Source organism: Mustela erminea, chromosome 7, assembly GCF_009829155.1.
Source record: "Mustela erminea isolate mMusErm1 chromosome 7, mMusErm1.Pri, whole genome shotgun sequence".
Classification (NCBI taxonomy): Eukaryota; Metazoa; Chordata; class Mammalia; order Carnivora; family Mustelidae; genus Mustela; species Mustela erminea.
In genome coordinates, this window is record NC_045620.1 from 60,256,261 (window position 1) to 60,269,736 (window position 13,476).

A 13,476-nucleotide genomic window follows, 5' to 3' on the forward strand; every position below is an offset into this window, starting at 1 on the left:
CCCTAACATAGTGGGAAGGTTGAAAGTCTGTCCAAAGGATCCCGTCAGCATGGGCAGGCAGAACGACACACTTCCTCACCAGGGCCTGCCAACATCTTGGCACAGAGAATAGATTCTTCATTGGGTTCAGGGTTCCTATGTCCAAGAATATCCTCATTCAACTAATTACTCTATTAGCAGTTTTCAAAGCATGGTCTGATGACCCCGGGGGTGCTCACACCCTTTCAGCAGGTCCACAGAGTCAAAACTATTTTCACAGTAATACTAAGATATGATCTTTTTTTTTTTAAATCTCATTTTCTTAAGAGTGTACAGTGGAGTTTCCTAGGTGATACTAATGTGTTTTATCTGCCTTCTATTCAGCCGGACATTAAAGAGTTTGCAAAAGTTCAAACAATGCCACTCTTCTCACTCAGTTGTATTGTTTAGTGAAACACAGTTTTTATTTTTTAGTAAAATGCAATGCATTTATATATTTTTTTTTTTTTTGAACTATATAGGTTTATTTATACATTGATTTTTTTCAATAAATACAATGAAGTACTGTAAATGTATTTTCTACTCCTTAATTTTTAAGTAATTTGCTTTCCTCTAGCTTACTTTATTGTAAGAATACAGTATATAATATACATAACTTACAAAATATGTTTATTGACTTTATGTTATCAGTAAGGCTCCTGGGAAACAGTAGACTTCAGTATTTAAGTTTTGGGGTTGCAAAGAGTACAGGTGCACATTTTCTACAGTGCAGAGAGTTAGCATCTCTAACCTCTGCATTGTTCAAAGTTCAACTTGAACATACTCTTTATCCGTTCATAGACTGATGGACATTTGAGTTGCTTCCATATCTATTGTCACTTTCAAGTGAACTAATACTTATTTCAAGATTTCCTCTATTTTAATTTCTACAATGGTAAATATCCATAAATAAAAGCCATGTCAACAAAAATTCTGCGATTCTCACTGGTTTTTAAGAATGCCAAGGGATCAGGAGATCAGTATATTTGAAAAACTACTGCTTGGTAGTTTTACCGTAAGTCCTTGACGACAAGCCCTGAAACACTTAGTGGTCACTTTAAAAGACAGGGAGGGCTAAGGGAGTGCTATGCTACAGTTTCTGGCTGAATAGATGTGCAAACAATATAAATGACTTTGCAACCGTTTTTCAGAGTCATTTGCCTTGTGCCTCAGAAATAGCTCTGTAATTTTAAAGCCAGACACTTCCTATATGTGTTCTAAAGCTGGGTTCTCCTGGAGTTATTTGTTCCACGGAGCTGTTGGCTGATCAGAGGGGAGCTTAACTTCTAACTCATCACCATTATGTGTTGCAGAGGCTTTATTTATATCTTCTTAGGAAGCAGAGGATCTTATTATACCACAGTATTTTAGAAAATAGCAAGGAAAGTTATGAGCAGTTTAGAGATGCTCCTAATATTTTACCTCAATGGCCTACTGGGTCTAGGATTTACGGTAACTTATCAGTTACTAAGACAATAACCACAAAATGTTGAGCTGACATTCAGATGAGCCCTCTGTCCTCTTTTTCATATTGTATTAAGCACAATAACTCCATGGAAATCAACAAGCCAGAAAAGATAAAAGGTATCTCCTATGTGTTCTGAATTATTCATAACTTCTAAAGAAATATAACACTACATCATAATAGTCTAAGTCAACCAAATTCCCACTAAGCCTCTAGCTTCTGATATTTCAAGTGCAATACACATCCCATCTCGACAACATCTCACCATAGCATTTTCACAACAGACCAGAGCTGATGCAGTAGAAATGTTCTCGTTCATTCATTTCAGGCAATTCCTCAGTGCTGAATTGTGGTCAGCTCGGGATAGACTGTGTGACAAATTAAGATGAGCTTTGGGTTCAAAGATTGCCTTCAGGGAGGGTATAGTGTTTGAGAGAGAGAATGTACAGCGATAATCACCCCTCAAAGTGGAATCCAGGGAGCTCTATATGAATTATATACATAATAGGAGCTATTAGAGCTCACAGATGGAAGAGATAAAATAAGATAAAATAAGAATGGTCAAAATGGCAAAGATATAAAACATTTGCACAAAAAAACAGTACTTCACCGTTGTGCAAAAACAGTCCAGCTGTATTTAAATATGCAACTCTTTGGTGTCCACAATTTCCCATTCCTGTGTTTAGACTAGGAGGAGGAAAGAAAGGCTATTTAAAGTCCTTCATGTGCAATTCTGACCCATCAGATGTACTTCCCCCATGCAAGCTTGTGCTAGGCTGCACAACCCTTGAGGACATTGAAAAAGGCCAACAACCCACTGAGCATGAAGTATGGATGGCTGGGCCCTTGGGCAGCATAGACTTGGTAACAGCTTCTGCTTGCCCGCCAGAGTCTCTCCCACTGAGACACAGTCAATGGCCCAGGAAGGGATTGGTGGGTAACCACATGGGGTTCTCATCCAACCACCCAGCCAACTAAGTGGCCAACCAAATGTGGAAAAGGGAGCACAGTCTGGCAGTTGTGGTCCCTCCCATTTGCATAAAACCAGTGTGACTGACCAGCAAAGTTGCATTACTTATGTGTGCGCTCAAACTCACGGGATCAATGTTCACTGTGGTGAGCTACAAACTGGCCCTTCTGCTCTCGCTCTTGTTTGAGGGGACCCTTTTTCAAGGTAGACTTTCAGAGGCATCGCAATAACCAGACAAACCACTGGCTGCTATTTTTACACAGCTCTGCATGAGCTACGGTCCCCGACAAATAGGAGAACACACATTCTTCCTTATTGGAGAGGATGCCATTTCAGGACAAGGCTGGGCTTACTCCTTTGTGATCACACAACTTTGCTTTACAAACAATTTCACAAGCAGCTGTTGCTAATGCTGCTGAAAGGTAGTGTAAGGAGAGAGTCACGTGAGTCACAGACAGCTGCCATTTCTAGTAGGAGGACACAAAATGGGATCCCATGCGTGTGTATGCCCGAAGGGGGATACCTCATTAAGAAGAGTATCAAAAAGACAAGAAAGGAACAACCGTCAATAAGGATGTAGAGAAAAAGGAACCCTCATGCACGGTTGGTGGGAATGTAAATTGGTGCAGCCACTGTGGAAAACAGTATGGGGTTTCCTCAAAAAATTAAAAAAAGAAATACTATATGATCCAGTAATTCTACTACTGGGTGTTTACACAAAGAAAACAAAAACACTAATATAAAAAGATATATGCACCCCTATATTTATTACCACATTATTTACAATAGCCAAGATATGGAAGCAACCCCGTGTTCACTGGCTGATGAATGGATAAAGAAAATGTGGTAGATATATATATGGTGGGATATTAATTTGCCATAAAAAGAATGAGATCTGGCCATTTGTGACAAATTGGATGGAGATAGAAGGTATTACGCTAAGTGAAATAAGTCTGACAAAAACGAGTGCCAGATTTCACTTATATGGGGAATCTAAAAAACAAAACAAACAAACAAAAAGCAAACAGAATCATAAATACAGAGAACAAACTAGTGGTTACCAGAGGGGAGGGTTCAGGGGAATGGGTGAAATAGCTGAAGGGGTTGAAGAGGTACAAACTTCTAGTTCTAAAATAAGTAAGTCATGGAGATGAAAAGTAACATCAATGATATTGTAATAATGCTGTATCGTGACAGATAGTAACGACACTTACCCTGGTGAATAACAAGTATTGTATAGAATTGTCCAATCACTATGCTGTATACCCCAATCTCATATAACATTGTATGTCTGCTCTACTTCAATTAAGAAAAAAAGGAGCCAAGCACTGCCTGTACCTTTCTCTGTAGATCTTCCAGCCAAACTGACTATAGAAACCAGACCCTACACACCTTTAAAAAATAAAATAAAATAAAGGAGTGGAGGGTATGCTGACCTGATAGAAAAAAATATGCCTATGGGAAATGTAAAAAAAATAGAGCATAAAGGGACCCAGAAACCTCCTCTTCTCATGTACCAAGGATCTAAGAAGTTTATAATAAGGGAAGCCTTGGGACAGTAGCTGGTGGGGTGAGATCTACGTGACCACACCCCTCCACTGCCAGGTGCACCATGTGACCACCGCCCCGCCAACAGCAGCACCACCTAGTGTGGCTCTAGCTTTCCGGCAGGCCTCCCCCAATGCCAGGTCATGGTTACTGCTGGTCCTGGATTTAAAATCCAAATTAGAGTAAGAGGTACTGATAGCTCCCAACTTGGCTTTTCAGACAAAAGCAAAAGTTAAGAGCAGCCCCATTAATATCAGTAAAACCAGATGTTTCTGATTTAGAGGCAAATATAACTCCAAAAACATTAGCAAAAATGCCAAAACAAATGACATCCATATCTACTAAGATGACTGAACTTAATGCATGAAAGCCAGATCTCTGGTTTATGGTCTGAGGAGCAAGCCTTGGGTGACAAAAGCACTGTGTGTTTGCGTGTAAGCATCTGCTGGGCAGCAGTCCTGACTGGGGCCGTTCTTGGTTGGTATGTGTTCTTCTGATCTGTTCCTTTTATCCTCTGATGGGCTGTGGTAGTGCCAGGATTATGGACTCCTTATTATGGATTCTTTATCTACATTCTGTTTTCAAAAATCCCTTGTCAGTCTTAACGTTGTGATAATGTATTTTTTGACAGCAAAGATTTTAAGTACTATATATATATACATATACATATACATATATACATATACATATACATATATCTACACGTACATGCATGTGTGCATATAAAGACATACACATATTCTTTCTTCTTAACATATGCATCATGCAGGACAAATCCCTCAACACAAAAAATGTGTGGCAATGACAATGGACACCTTCCCCAGTCTGCTGGGGCTGGGTGGTCATGGGGTACCACAGGGAAGACATCTGTTGCCCTCTTCCTTCTTGAGAATGGATCAAGGGCCAGTTCAGAAAAGTTGCCCTGAAGCTTTGAAATATGTGTGAAAATGCCAAGCACGTGCCTGCCGAGAGCTGCAAAATGAAAACAAGGCAGAATGCAAGTAAGCAGGGTAAGCTATTCTAGCCAGTAGGGCCGGATTCAAAACCTCTAGAAGAGGCCCTCAAACGTATGATACCTCACAATTCTCAGACAGGTGTCTCCAGTCAAGCCTGTCTCCTGAGTTCCAGACTCCTGCGTCTCCCTGTGCTCTCTCCCTCCCTGCTACGCTGACATGGCACAGGTCCAAGCTGGAACTGGTTATCTTCCTGCCAAAAGAGCTCATCCCCTTCCCTGCCTTTCTTACTTCATTCTCACCCCCTGCCTCATCCCCCCTTACACCCCACCATTACACGCTCGTCAGTTCTAGCTTCCAAATCTACCTTGAATCCACTCTCACCTCCCATCCGCATAGGACAGGAAGTGGCCTCCCTGTTCCCGGGGGCATCCTTCATTCGGCTCTCGCCTGTCCCTTCAATACTCTCAAGGGGCAGCTGCAGTACTTTTTTTTAAATGCCAACAAAAGCAAGCCGCTCTTCAGCTCAGAGCCCTTCCATGTACTGCTCTTATTCCAGGGGAGCAGGCAAAGGACAGGCTCTGCCCGGGTCATCTTATTGTGATAGAGGGTAATATGTGCTCAAAGAATAATGGGGACATGTCAAAGACCAGCTTAAAGGGGCTCTTGCTGACCAAGCCTGGGACAGTCTTAGTGCCAAAAATGAAATTCTAACCCATGGAATAAATCAGGAATCCATGATCTCAAACTGATCCAAAGGAATGAATGAATGACTAGAGGAGAAGGAAAGCTCTTCCTTCAAGTAGGTTGCCCACTAATACATGTATAAGGGATGAAGGAATTCCAAGCTGGGCATTTGGCTACTATCATAGTAATGACTGTTTCAAGCAAAAAAACAAGATACTGAGTGAGCATGTCCTAGTGAGTGAATGCTTGATGGGAAACAATGTATTTATCTAGCCTCAAAATATCTTTTAATACTTATTAAGAGGAAAAAAGAATTCGGCAGAGAAAGCTGGCAATGCTGCCCTAATCGAGTGATCAAAGCTAACCTCATTAGTAATGGGACTCGTTGACAGCATGGTCTTGATACATTACATCACGGAGTGTTCCTGCCAAAACTACACAATCTGAATCTAATCATAAGCACACATCAGACAAATCCACATGGAGGGCCATTCTATAAAGTAAAAGGCATGTGACCTTCCACAATGTCTAGGTCATGAAGAAGGAGTAACTGTCCCAGATGGGAGAGACCAGTGGATTCTAGATCCACCAGAGACATTAGAAGGACAATCCGCAACATTTTAATGGCCCCTGAGGATGAGAAGGAAAGCCTGCTTCAAGGTTAATGGCCTTATTTTGATGACTGTAGGCAGGATAAACAGGAAAGTGTCCTTCAGCCCACATCAGCAGCTTATCTTCAAATGCTTTAGCAAACAAATAGTAATATGGATAGAAATACAGAGTGTGATGAGGGAAGTGTGATAAAATATGAACAGGAATTCTTAGAGAAGGATATATGAAAGCTAGCTGTTCTATTCTTGCAACTCTTCTCTAAGTTTGAAATGATCCAGAATAAAAAGGTTAAATAAACACACCTTTGTTTTCTTCCCATTACACTGAGGACAAATGCTAAAGAAGGCGGTATCAGGCCCCTGGTGACCCAGTCCCGGCAAAACTGCCATAAAATTATTTTACTCCAATATCTTCTTTCCTTGAGACCTTGATTTTGCCAACCTGCCAACAAGGGGATTTCGTTGAATGACCTTGTTTGTCCAAACATGTTACCATGTGGGGAAACTACCCACAGAGGTGAAGGGGCTGTTCTATTCAAATCCATGCACAGAGTGACACGGAAAATAATGATCTGTAATGACTTAAAACAAGTGATGTCAGTAATTAGGACAATTTTCATAGTACCAAGAAGGTGATTAAAAAAAAAGTTGAGTAAGTACTAATTAATTTCACATAATAGTCACCCTGGGACCTTCTGTGAGATCTGCTCTTAATGATGTCTTTTTCTGTGATTAATTTCTATATGCAGTCCTGGAGGCTCCCCACCACCTTCTCCTAAATGGCTCCTTGACCAGCACACCTGAGTCTTCCAGTCCTGCTCCAGCCCCAGTCCAGCCTTCTCTGTAAAGAAAGGGGAAACGCAGAGAACCGGAAATAGATATTCACACAGCAAAATTTTGGTTTGACGGTGCTTTCTTTGCACAGAGAGGAAATTAATACAAGCAAGTGGTGTATTTTTTCCTCTGCCATTTTTAAAGGTATAAGCAGAGGACAAAAGGGAGAAAGACCATCTTCAATAAAGAGAAGATCCAAATTCAAGTCTAACCATGACTACCACTGGATAGCCTGGCAAAGCACGTTCTTTCTCTAGGTGTCACTTTCCCTCGGTCATAGTTTTTAAATGTGGGCAGCACCCTGAGCTCAGGAAGGCAGAGGCTGAGTCAGAGGACCTGTGGCTTTTATGGTGACAAGTCCTGTCAGTTGCAGCAAAAGCCTCCATAGGAAGCAATGGAGGTGACTTAACCCCCGCCCCCTTTCTAGACCCATCACGCCAACGTATTAGTTGACACTGAATAAGTCTCATGTTCTTAAAATGGCATCGGTTCCTCCTTTGAGGAACAGCTTTTTCTTCCAGGTTCCTAAAGAAAGTTTTAGAACTGGCTTTCCAGCTCCCCTGTAACAGATAACAGCTGAGTATAGTGCCTGAAGGCAGCATGCTTGTGCTTCAACGCAGGGAGGAAGGGAGCTTAAGTTCTAAAAAAAAAAAAAAAAAAAAGATGTAAAGAGGATCACATATTATAGGTGAGAAAACATGCATGAGTAGTTGTATCAGAGGCACAAAGTAACCTGGAAATACCAAAGGAAAACCAAATTGCAGAGCGAAGAGCAGCCCACCTGTAGCAGACAGCAGGTGGCCTCCAACACGGCACTCAAGGGCACATGATCATACCTACTTGGCCAGCTTCCACTGGCGAGGCAGTGGGCTCTCAATGTTAGACCACTCCCTGACCCTAAAGCCCAAGGGCCTGTGTCTGCAGTTTACCTTCTTACTGCCGTGGCCTGCTCTGGCCTGTCCCACCTTGACAAGCAGGGAGCCAGGAAGCCAGTGGCCACATCCAAGGGCAGCTGTCACACTGAGTGACGGCCCACCGGCTGCCTCTCTCATTATCATGTTCTCCGAAGCGTGGAAGCACAAGGAGATTTCAGGGAATGACCTTGTGCTTCCTACCCCAGGTTACCCTGATTCCAGCAACAACAATGCACCCTGCCACTCTCCAGCACTGGTTTTCCTCAGTGCCCAGGCATCTTCTTACTACCTTCTTTGAAATTTTTAATGACTTCTAAGGAGACCAACAAGGGGAGGGTGCGATCATCCAACTGCCGGCCAGAAAGTCTTCCTCTCCTTCTGGCTCAGTCGTCCCCTAGCCACAGGGACAGTTCCTTTAGATTCATTTTAATTATGATTCTGAACCTCCCTCCCCCCACGCATATATACAGATTTTCTCTTTGTAGCTTCTGATTTTCTAATTGTTGAGCAACTAAGAACCACAATGAGTTGTACTCAGAGTGGGCTAAGTGGTTTTAATTCTGCCGAGCGTTATTATTTTCCATCTTTCCCCCTTAAAAACATGGAGTTTTAAAATGTCAGTTTCAGATGGTCTTGAAGGAGGAGAAAGGGGAAATATCTTCTTTCTTTTTTTTTTTTCTCCTACACCTCAAGTCTTCACTAATTTCGTTCCGTTAAGGGCAGACAGCATTGGGAGCTTTTGCTCACGAAAGTGGGCAACCGCTTAATGAAACCGTTCTCGTCACTCAACCAAATGAACTAATTTACAGTCTTGCCTGGTTTTTACTGGTTATTTACATGTCCAGAGGAGACTTACCTGAAGTCTAATGCCTGTCCTAGAGAGAATGTTCCTGAGGAGCCAGACAGAGCTGGATTTATTTTTTTGTTTGTTTGTTTTCTTGTGGTTTGGTTTTGGATGTATTTCTCTCAACATGTCAATTGCAGGAAAAGCTCCTTAATTTTGCTTGACTAAGTAGGGATCTTAGCGCTAATCCAGCTAACCAAAATGTATTACTGGAAGACATAATAACTCAAACATGTTTGGAGAACATGATTGGGTGATTTAAACAGGGTTTTTCAGAGGAGGCCTTTAAGAGGGGAGTTGCACGGGCCTCTGCCGGTGTCCTCAACCCCTCCATTCTGGCTGCCTATCCCGAGACTCTCCATACGAGGCATCGTGCTCTTCCTGCAAGAGTTTTGGGGAACACTGGTTTAGAGCCACTGATACACCAGACATGCAGGCGAGCAGAAGCTGGTAGAAGACCCACCAGTTTGGGGAACAGCCCCTGGCCATCTCACTGTTGCATTCCCAGGACCCAGCCCAGTCAGTAGCTCATACCAGAGGCTGTAACCACTAGTTGAATGAAGGGATGGAAGAACAGATGAATGGGAGGGGGCAGGAGTGAGACCTGTAAGCAGGCAGAGAGCTCCCATTTTGATTAAGCTCTGAAATGTTTTCTCATATCTGGGTTGCAGACTAAATGCTTGGTGAGTCAACACCGGGGTATAAAAATAATTTGTAAGAGCTGAAACAAAGTAATTCAGAATGCTGGTGGGTTTTGTTTTTTTTTTTTTGTTGTTGTTGTTTTTTTAATATTTATTTGTTTATTTGAAAGAGAGAAAGAGAGAGTGCGCGACAGAGATGGCAAGAGAGAACAAGAGCAGGGCGGAGAGGGAGAAGCAGGACCCTGGGATCATGACCTGAGCCAAAGGCAGACGCTTAATTGACTGAGCCACCCAGGCGTCCCAGAATGCTGGTGGTTTAAGGGAGACTTGAGAACCTTCACTGATGGGATCCAAGAATGAGATTCTGAACATAAACTATGACATCTGTCAGTCACTGTTATTGCCCTGAACCTGATGTGGTTCTATCTGGGTGAGTCTGGGCCACAGTCTAGGTCTTGCTTGGTAAGACAGACTGGGCCTTTCTTTCTTTCTTTTTAAAAAGATTTGATTTGTTTATTTGACAGACATCACAAGAAGGCAGAGAGGCAGGCAGAGAGAAAAGGGGAAGCAGGCTCCTCGCTGAGCAGGGAGCCTGATGCAGGGCTCGATCCCAGGACTCTGGGATCATGACCTGAGCTGAAGGTAAAGGCTTTAACCCACTGAGCCACCCAGGTGCCCCCAGACTGGGCTTTTCTAGACAGACTAAACTTCTTTCTCAAAATTACGAAGGGCAAATAATGACCTAGTCACTGAAGTCCCTCCACATTCAAACAGGGAACACACACTAAAGTTTCAGGAGACCGTTTCAAGGAAAATGAATGTCCATGACCCACTGGCTAATACACTTGAGGATTAACTGGTATCCTGCTACTCAAATACCCCAAGATAGAAATATCACAGCCTACAATAGTGCCATCAAGAGAAATAAAATGCAAGCCACATATGTTATGTTACATGTCTAGAAGCTACATTAAGAGAAGTAAAACGATAAAAGTAATTCTGACAATAGAGGTCGTTGAACCTGACATGTACAAAATATCATTTCAATATGTAATAAATTTTTAAAAAATTATTCATAGCATAATTTACATTTTTTCCCCCAGTAAGTCTTGAAACCTAGTCATAGCACACATGAGTTTGGACTCACCCCATTTTGGGGGCTCAAAAGCCCCAGGCGGCCAAGGGCCACACCTCTTCGGCAGGGGTCTGGAAGGACTGATGAGTGAACATCCTCACAATGATGATCACCAAGGACGCAGCCGGTCTGCAGTGCCCCTCTTTGTGGGTTTCCATTCTTCCAGCCGGCTCTTACTTCCTTTGGGTTCCTGTCACAGTGTTTTAGTACAGCTGTCCCTCACAGTACCTGTCACTGACTCCCAGCGAGAGCACAAGACCCTGGCTTTCCAAATATAATTTAAGCCACTGCAGTAGCCTAGGAGGACAGCATGTGACCAACCAAGGCCAATCTGAATCTTGCCCCAGGACTGGACTACAGAAGCCAGAGAGAAAGGCTTTCTCTGTCTCCTCGGGGTGCTAGGGTGTGATGTGGGGGCTCTTCCCATCACAGGGAGACACTATCTCAGGATGGGACCATGAAGCTGCCAAGGTCGACCCTAGTCCCAAGCCCTGAGGCCCCAGCGTGGGTCTCTCCTCCCTGTATTCTGCACCTACTCTAGCCTCCTAGCACGTTCTCTCATTTGCTCAGGCTAATTCGAGTTGTGTTTTAGCCACTCTCGTTAGGCAAGTCATGATTTGGGCCAAGCAACACACCTGGCCCTTTGCCACAATCTCCTACAACATGCCACCGGGCTGTCTCTGAGACAGCAGCCCGGGCCACAGAGGGCCCACTGACCAGCCTCAAAAGGCAGGACTTACAGCTTTTACATTTCCTCAGTGCTGCGTTATCTCCTGTTCCCTCCGCAGGTCACCGCTTGCCTTTCCGACCTTTGCCCTCACACCTCCATCCAGTGGAAAGATGCGTGCCAGAAAGGTGAGCTTGTTCCCTTTTGTTCTTCCCACATGACTACTGTCTTATTTCATTTTCCCTCTCACACATGCTGCCTTGAGAAGCAGAACGGTACCACGAATTTGTCTTGGCACTATGGGGTCTCCCTGGCCTCCTTCTGAAATGTATGAAAGGCCTATTCGGAAGCACTGACCTTTTAGAAGCAACTGAGCACAAAAGGACACTGTTCCAGGCCTGAGGTTATAAACACAAAGATGACAATCATGTCCTCTGCCTCTGCGTGGGATCTGCACGGATATTCCCGGCATGACAGCACACATGGTCACCCAGGACATAGCCACTTAGAGCCCTGGTGAGCTACCCTGTGGAGGACTGTGTAAATAAAGCCCAACGTGTCTAGACCCTATCACAGAGGATGACCGACTGAGAGAATTCTGATAAATGTAAATTTAAATTTACATCTGAGAGAGGGAACACAAGCAGGGGGAGTGGGAGAGGGAGAAGCAGACCTCCTGCAGAGTAGGGAGCCTAATGTGGGACTCGATCCCAGGAGCCTGGGATCATGACCTGAGCCAAAGGCAGAGGCTTAACAACTAGTGAACAACAGTTCACTTGCTGTAGTTCTGATGGATAGTCTTATGAAATCAAGGAGTCCCCTTGAAAGTCGATGTTCTGGGAAGGAGACAGGGCTTCTTTACCTCAAAGGAGTTTACAAGATAGGTAATTAAAATTCACAGCTCAAATGATTTTTGCTCCTCTCAGGAAGTTCAGCACGTTAATTAATGCTTCAGTGTGCTTAATGTTTTAAGTGATATGGAAAAATAATGAGTGAAATTCATATAGAGACATTAGTGGGCTTTTTGTTGTTTTTTTTGTTTTGTTTTGTTTTGTTTTGTTTTGTTTTACCCACTGAATGAACTCCCTTGCCAGAGAACTAGCACGAGCCCATCAGGTCTGACACTTCTAGAGAGAGCCAACCATAGAGGTCTGCTCTTCTACTTGGATATTATCGTCCTTTAGCCGCAAAGAGTGGGGAGCTGTCAGGGAGGGGGCAGCCCCTCCCATCTCTCCACAGCCACACCAGGTTGGGTGCCTTCCTCAAACTGCCCCATCACACTGTCCCTTCTTCCCTACTTCAACAGGACAGGCTTATGGGTCTGAATGGGTCACCCTAAGTCCCTGGAAGTTGCAAATATCTGTCAAATTAAGCCATATTCTAAGACTGGTGGGTAGAGTCCCATGGGGAAAATTCTTGCCTCAAAATGGCGTGGTCATCATTCCCTGGGGTTCCCAAAAAATGTTACTTGCTGAGGAACCTAAGGCAAGTCAGCCACCCTGCCCAAGTCTCAGGGCCTTATCTTTGAAATGGGAGCACAACTGTACCTACCCAGCCAGCACACCTGAGATAATGTGGGACTCCCTGCGCCTCCTTCCCCAGAGCCCACCTGCAGCAGGACTGAAGACTGAAGACCATCTTTGAGTATGCTCCCACCTCCCCCCATATAAGTTAGAATACTTAGTCATTCAAAAACCTGGAGGACCCAGAAAAGTTAAAAAAAATTTTTTTTTAAAATAAAAACCTTTCAAATCCTCCATGGACTTATGACCCAAAGGCAACCACCCCTGACATTTTGCATTTCCTTTCCTAAGTACAGGTGCCTTTTACACAGTTGAGATCATGCTGCAGATTTAACTTCGTATGGTCCTTCTTTCACTGAATGTTACATGCATTTTCCTGTGTTACTCTGTAGTCTCCAGAAATAGTACTTTTAATAGCTGTAATTATTCCAGCCAGTGGCCGCTCAGGGTTGATTCGACCACACCAAGCTTTTCAGACATTGCCGTTTCCAACTTTTTGCTGCTGTAAACAACACTGTGGTGAGCAGTTGGGGTTACTCCCTTAGGGGAGGTCCCGGAAGTAGAATTATGGCGCTCATATGCTCACATCTGAGCACGAAGATGTAAAGGGCTCTTGACATGTCCTGCAGATGGCTTTCCTCATACACAACACCATAAATGCCATGG

The 13,476-nt window shown here is 43.6% G+C and overlaps 1 protein-coding gene across 7 annotated transcripts in view; it reads right to left on the reverse strand.

Annotated features, from left to right (window-relative positions):
* Nucleotides 1–13,476, reverse strand: part of NPAS2 (neuronal PAS domain protein 2) — a 154,053-nt gene that overhangs the window by 115,190 nt on the left and 25,387 nt on the right. For 3 of the 7 annotated variants that reach the window (XM_032351789.1, XM_032351787.1, XM_032351791.1), the window contains exon 1: nt 10,633–11,904. The exons of 2 other annotated variants lie outside the window; for them this stretch is intronic. In XM_032351789.1, the coding sequence (XP_032207680.1) occupies nt 10,633–10,637 (5 nt within the window). In that variant the 5' untranslated portion in view covers nt 10,638–11,904. Of the gene's footprint in view, nt 1–10,632; nt 11,905–13,476 lie in introns of those variants that run through there. 2 more of the 7 variants (XM_032351786.1, XM_032351788.1) reach the window with 2 other exon arrangements.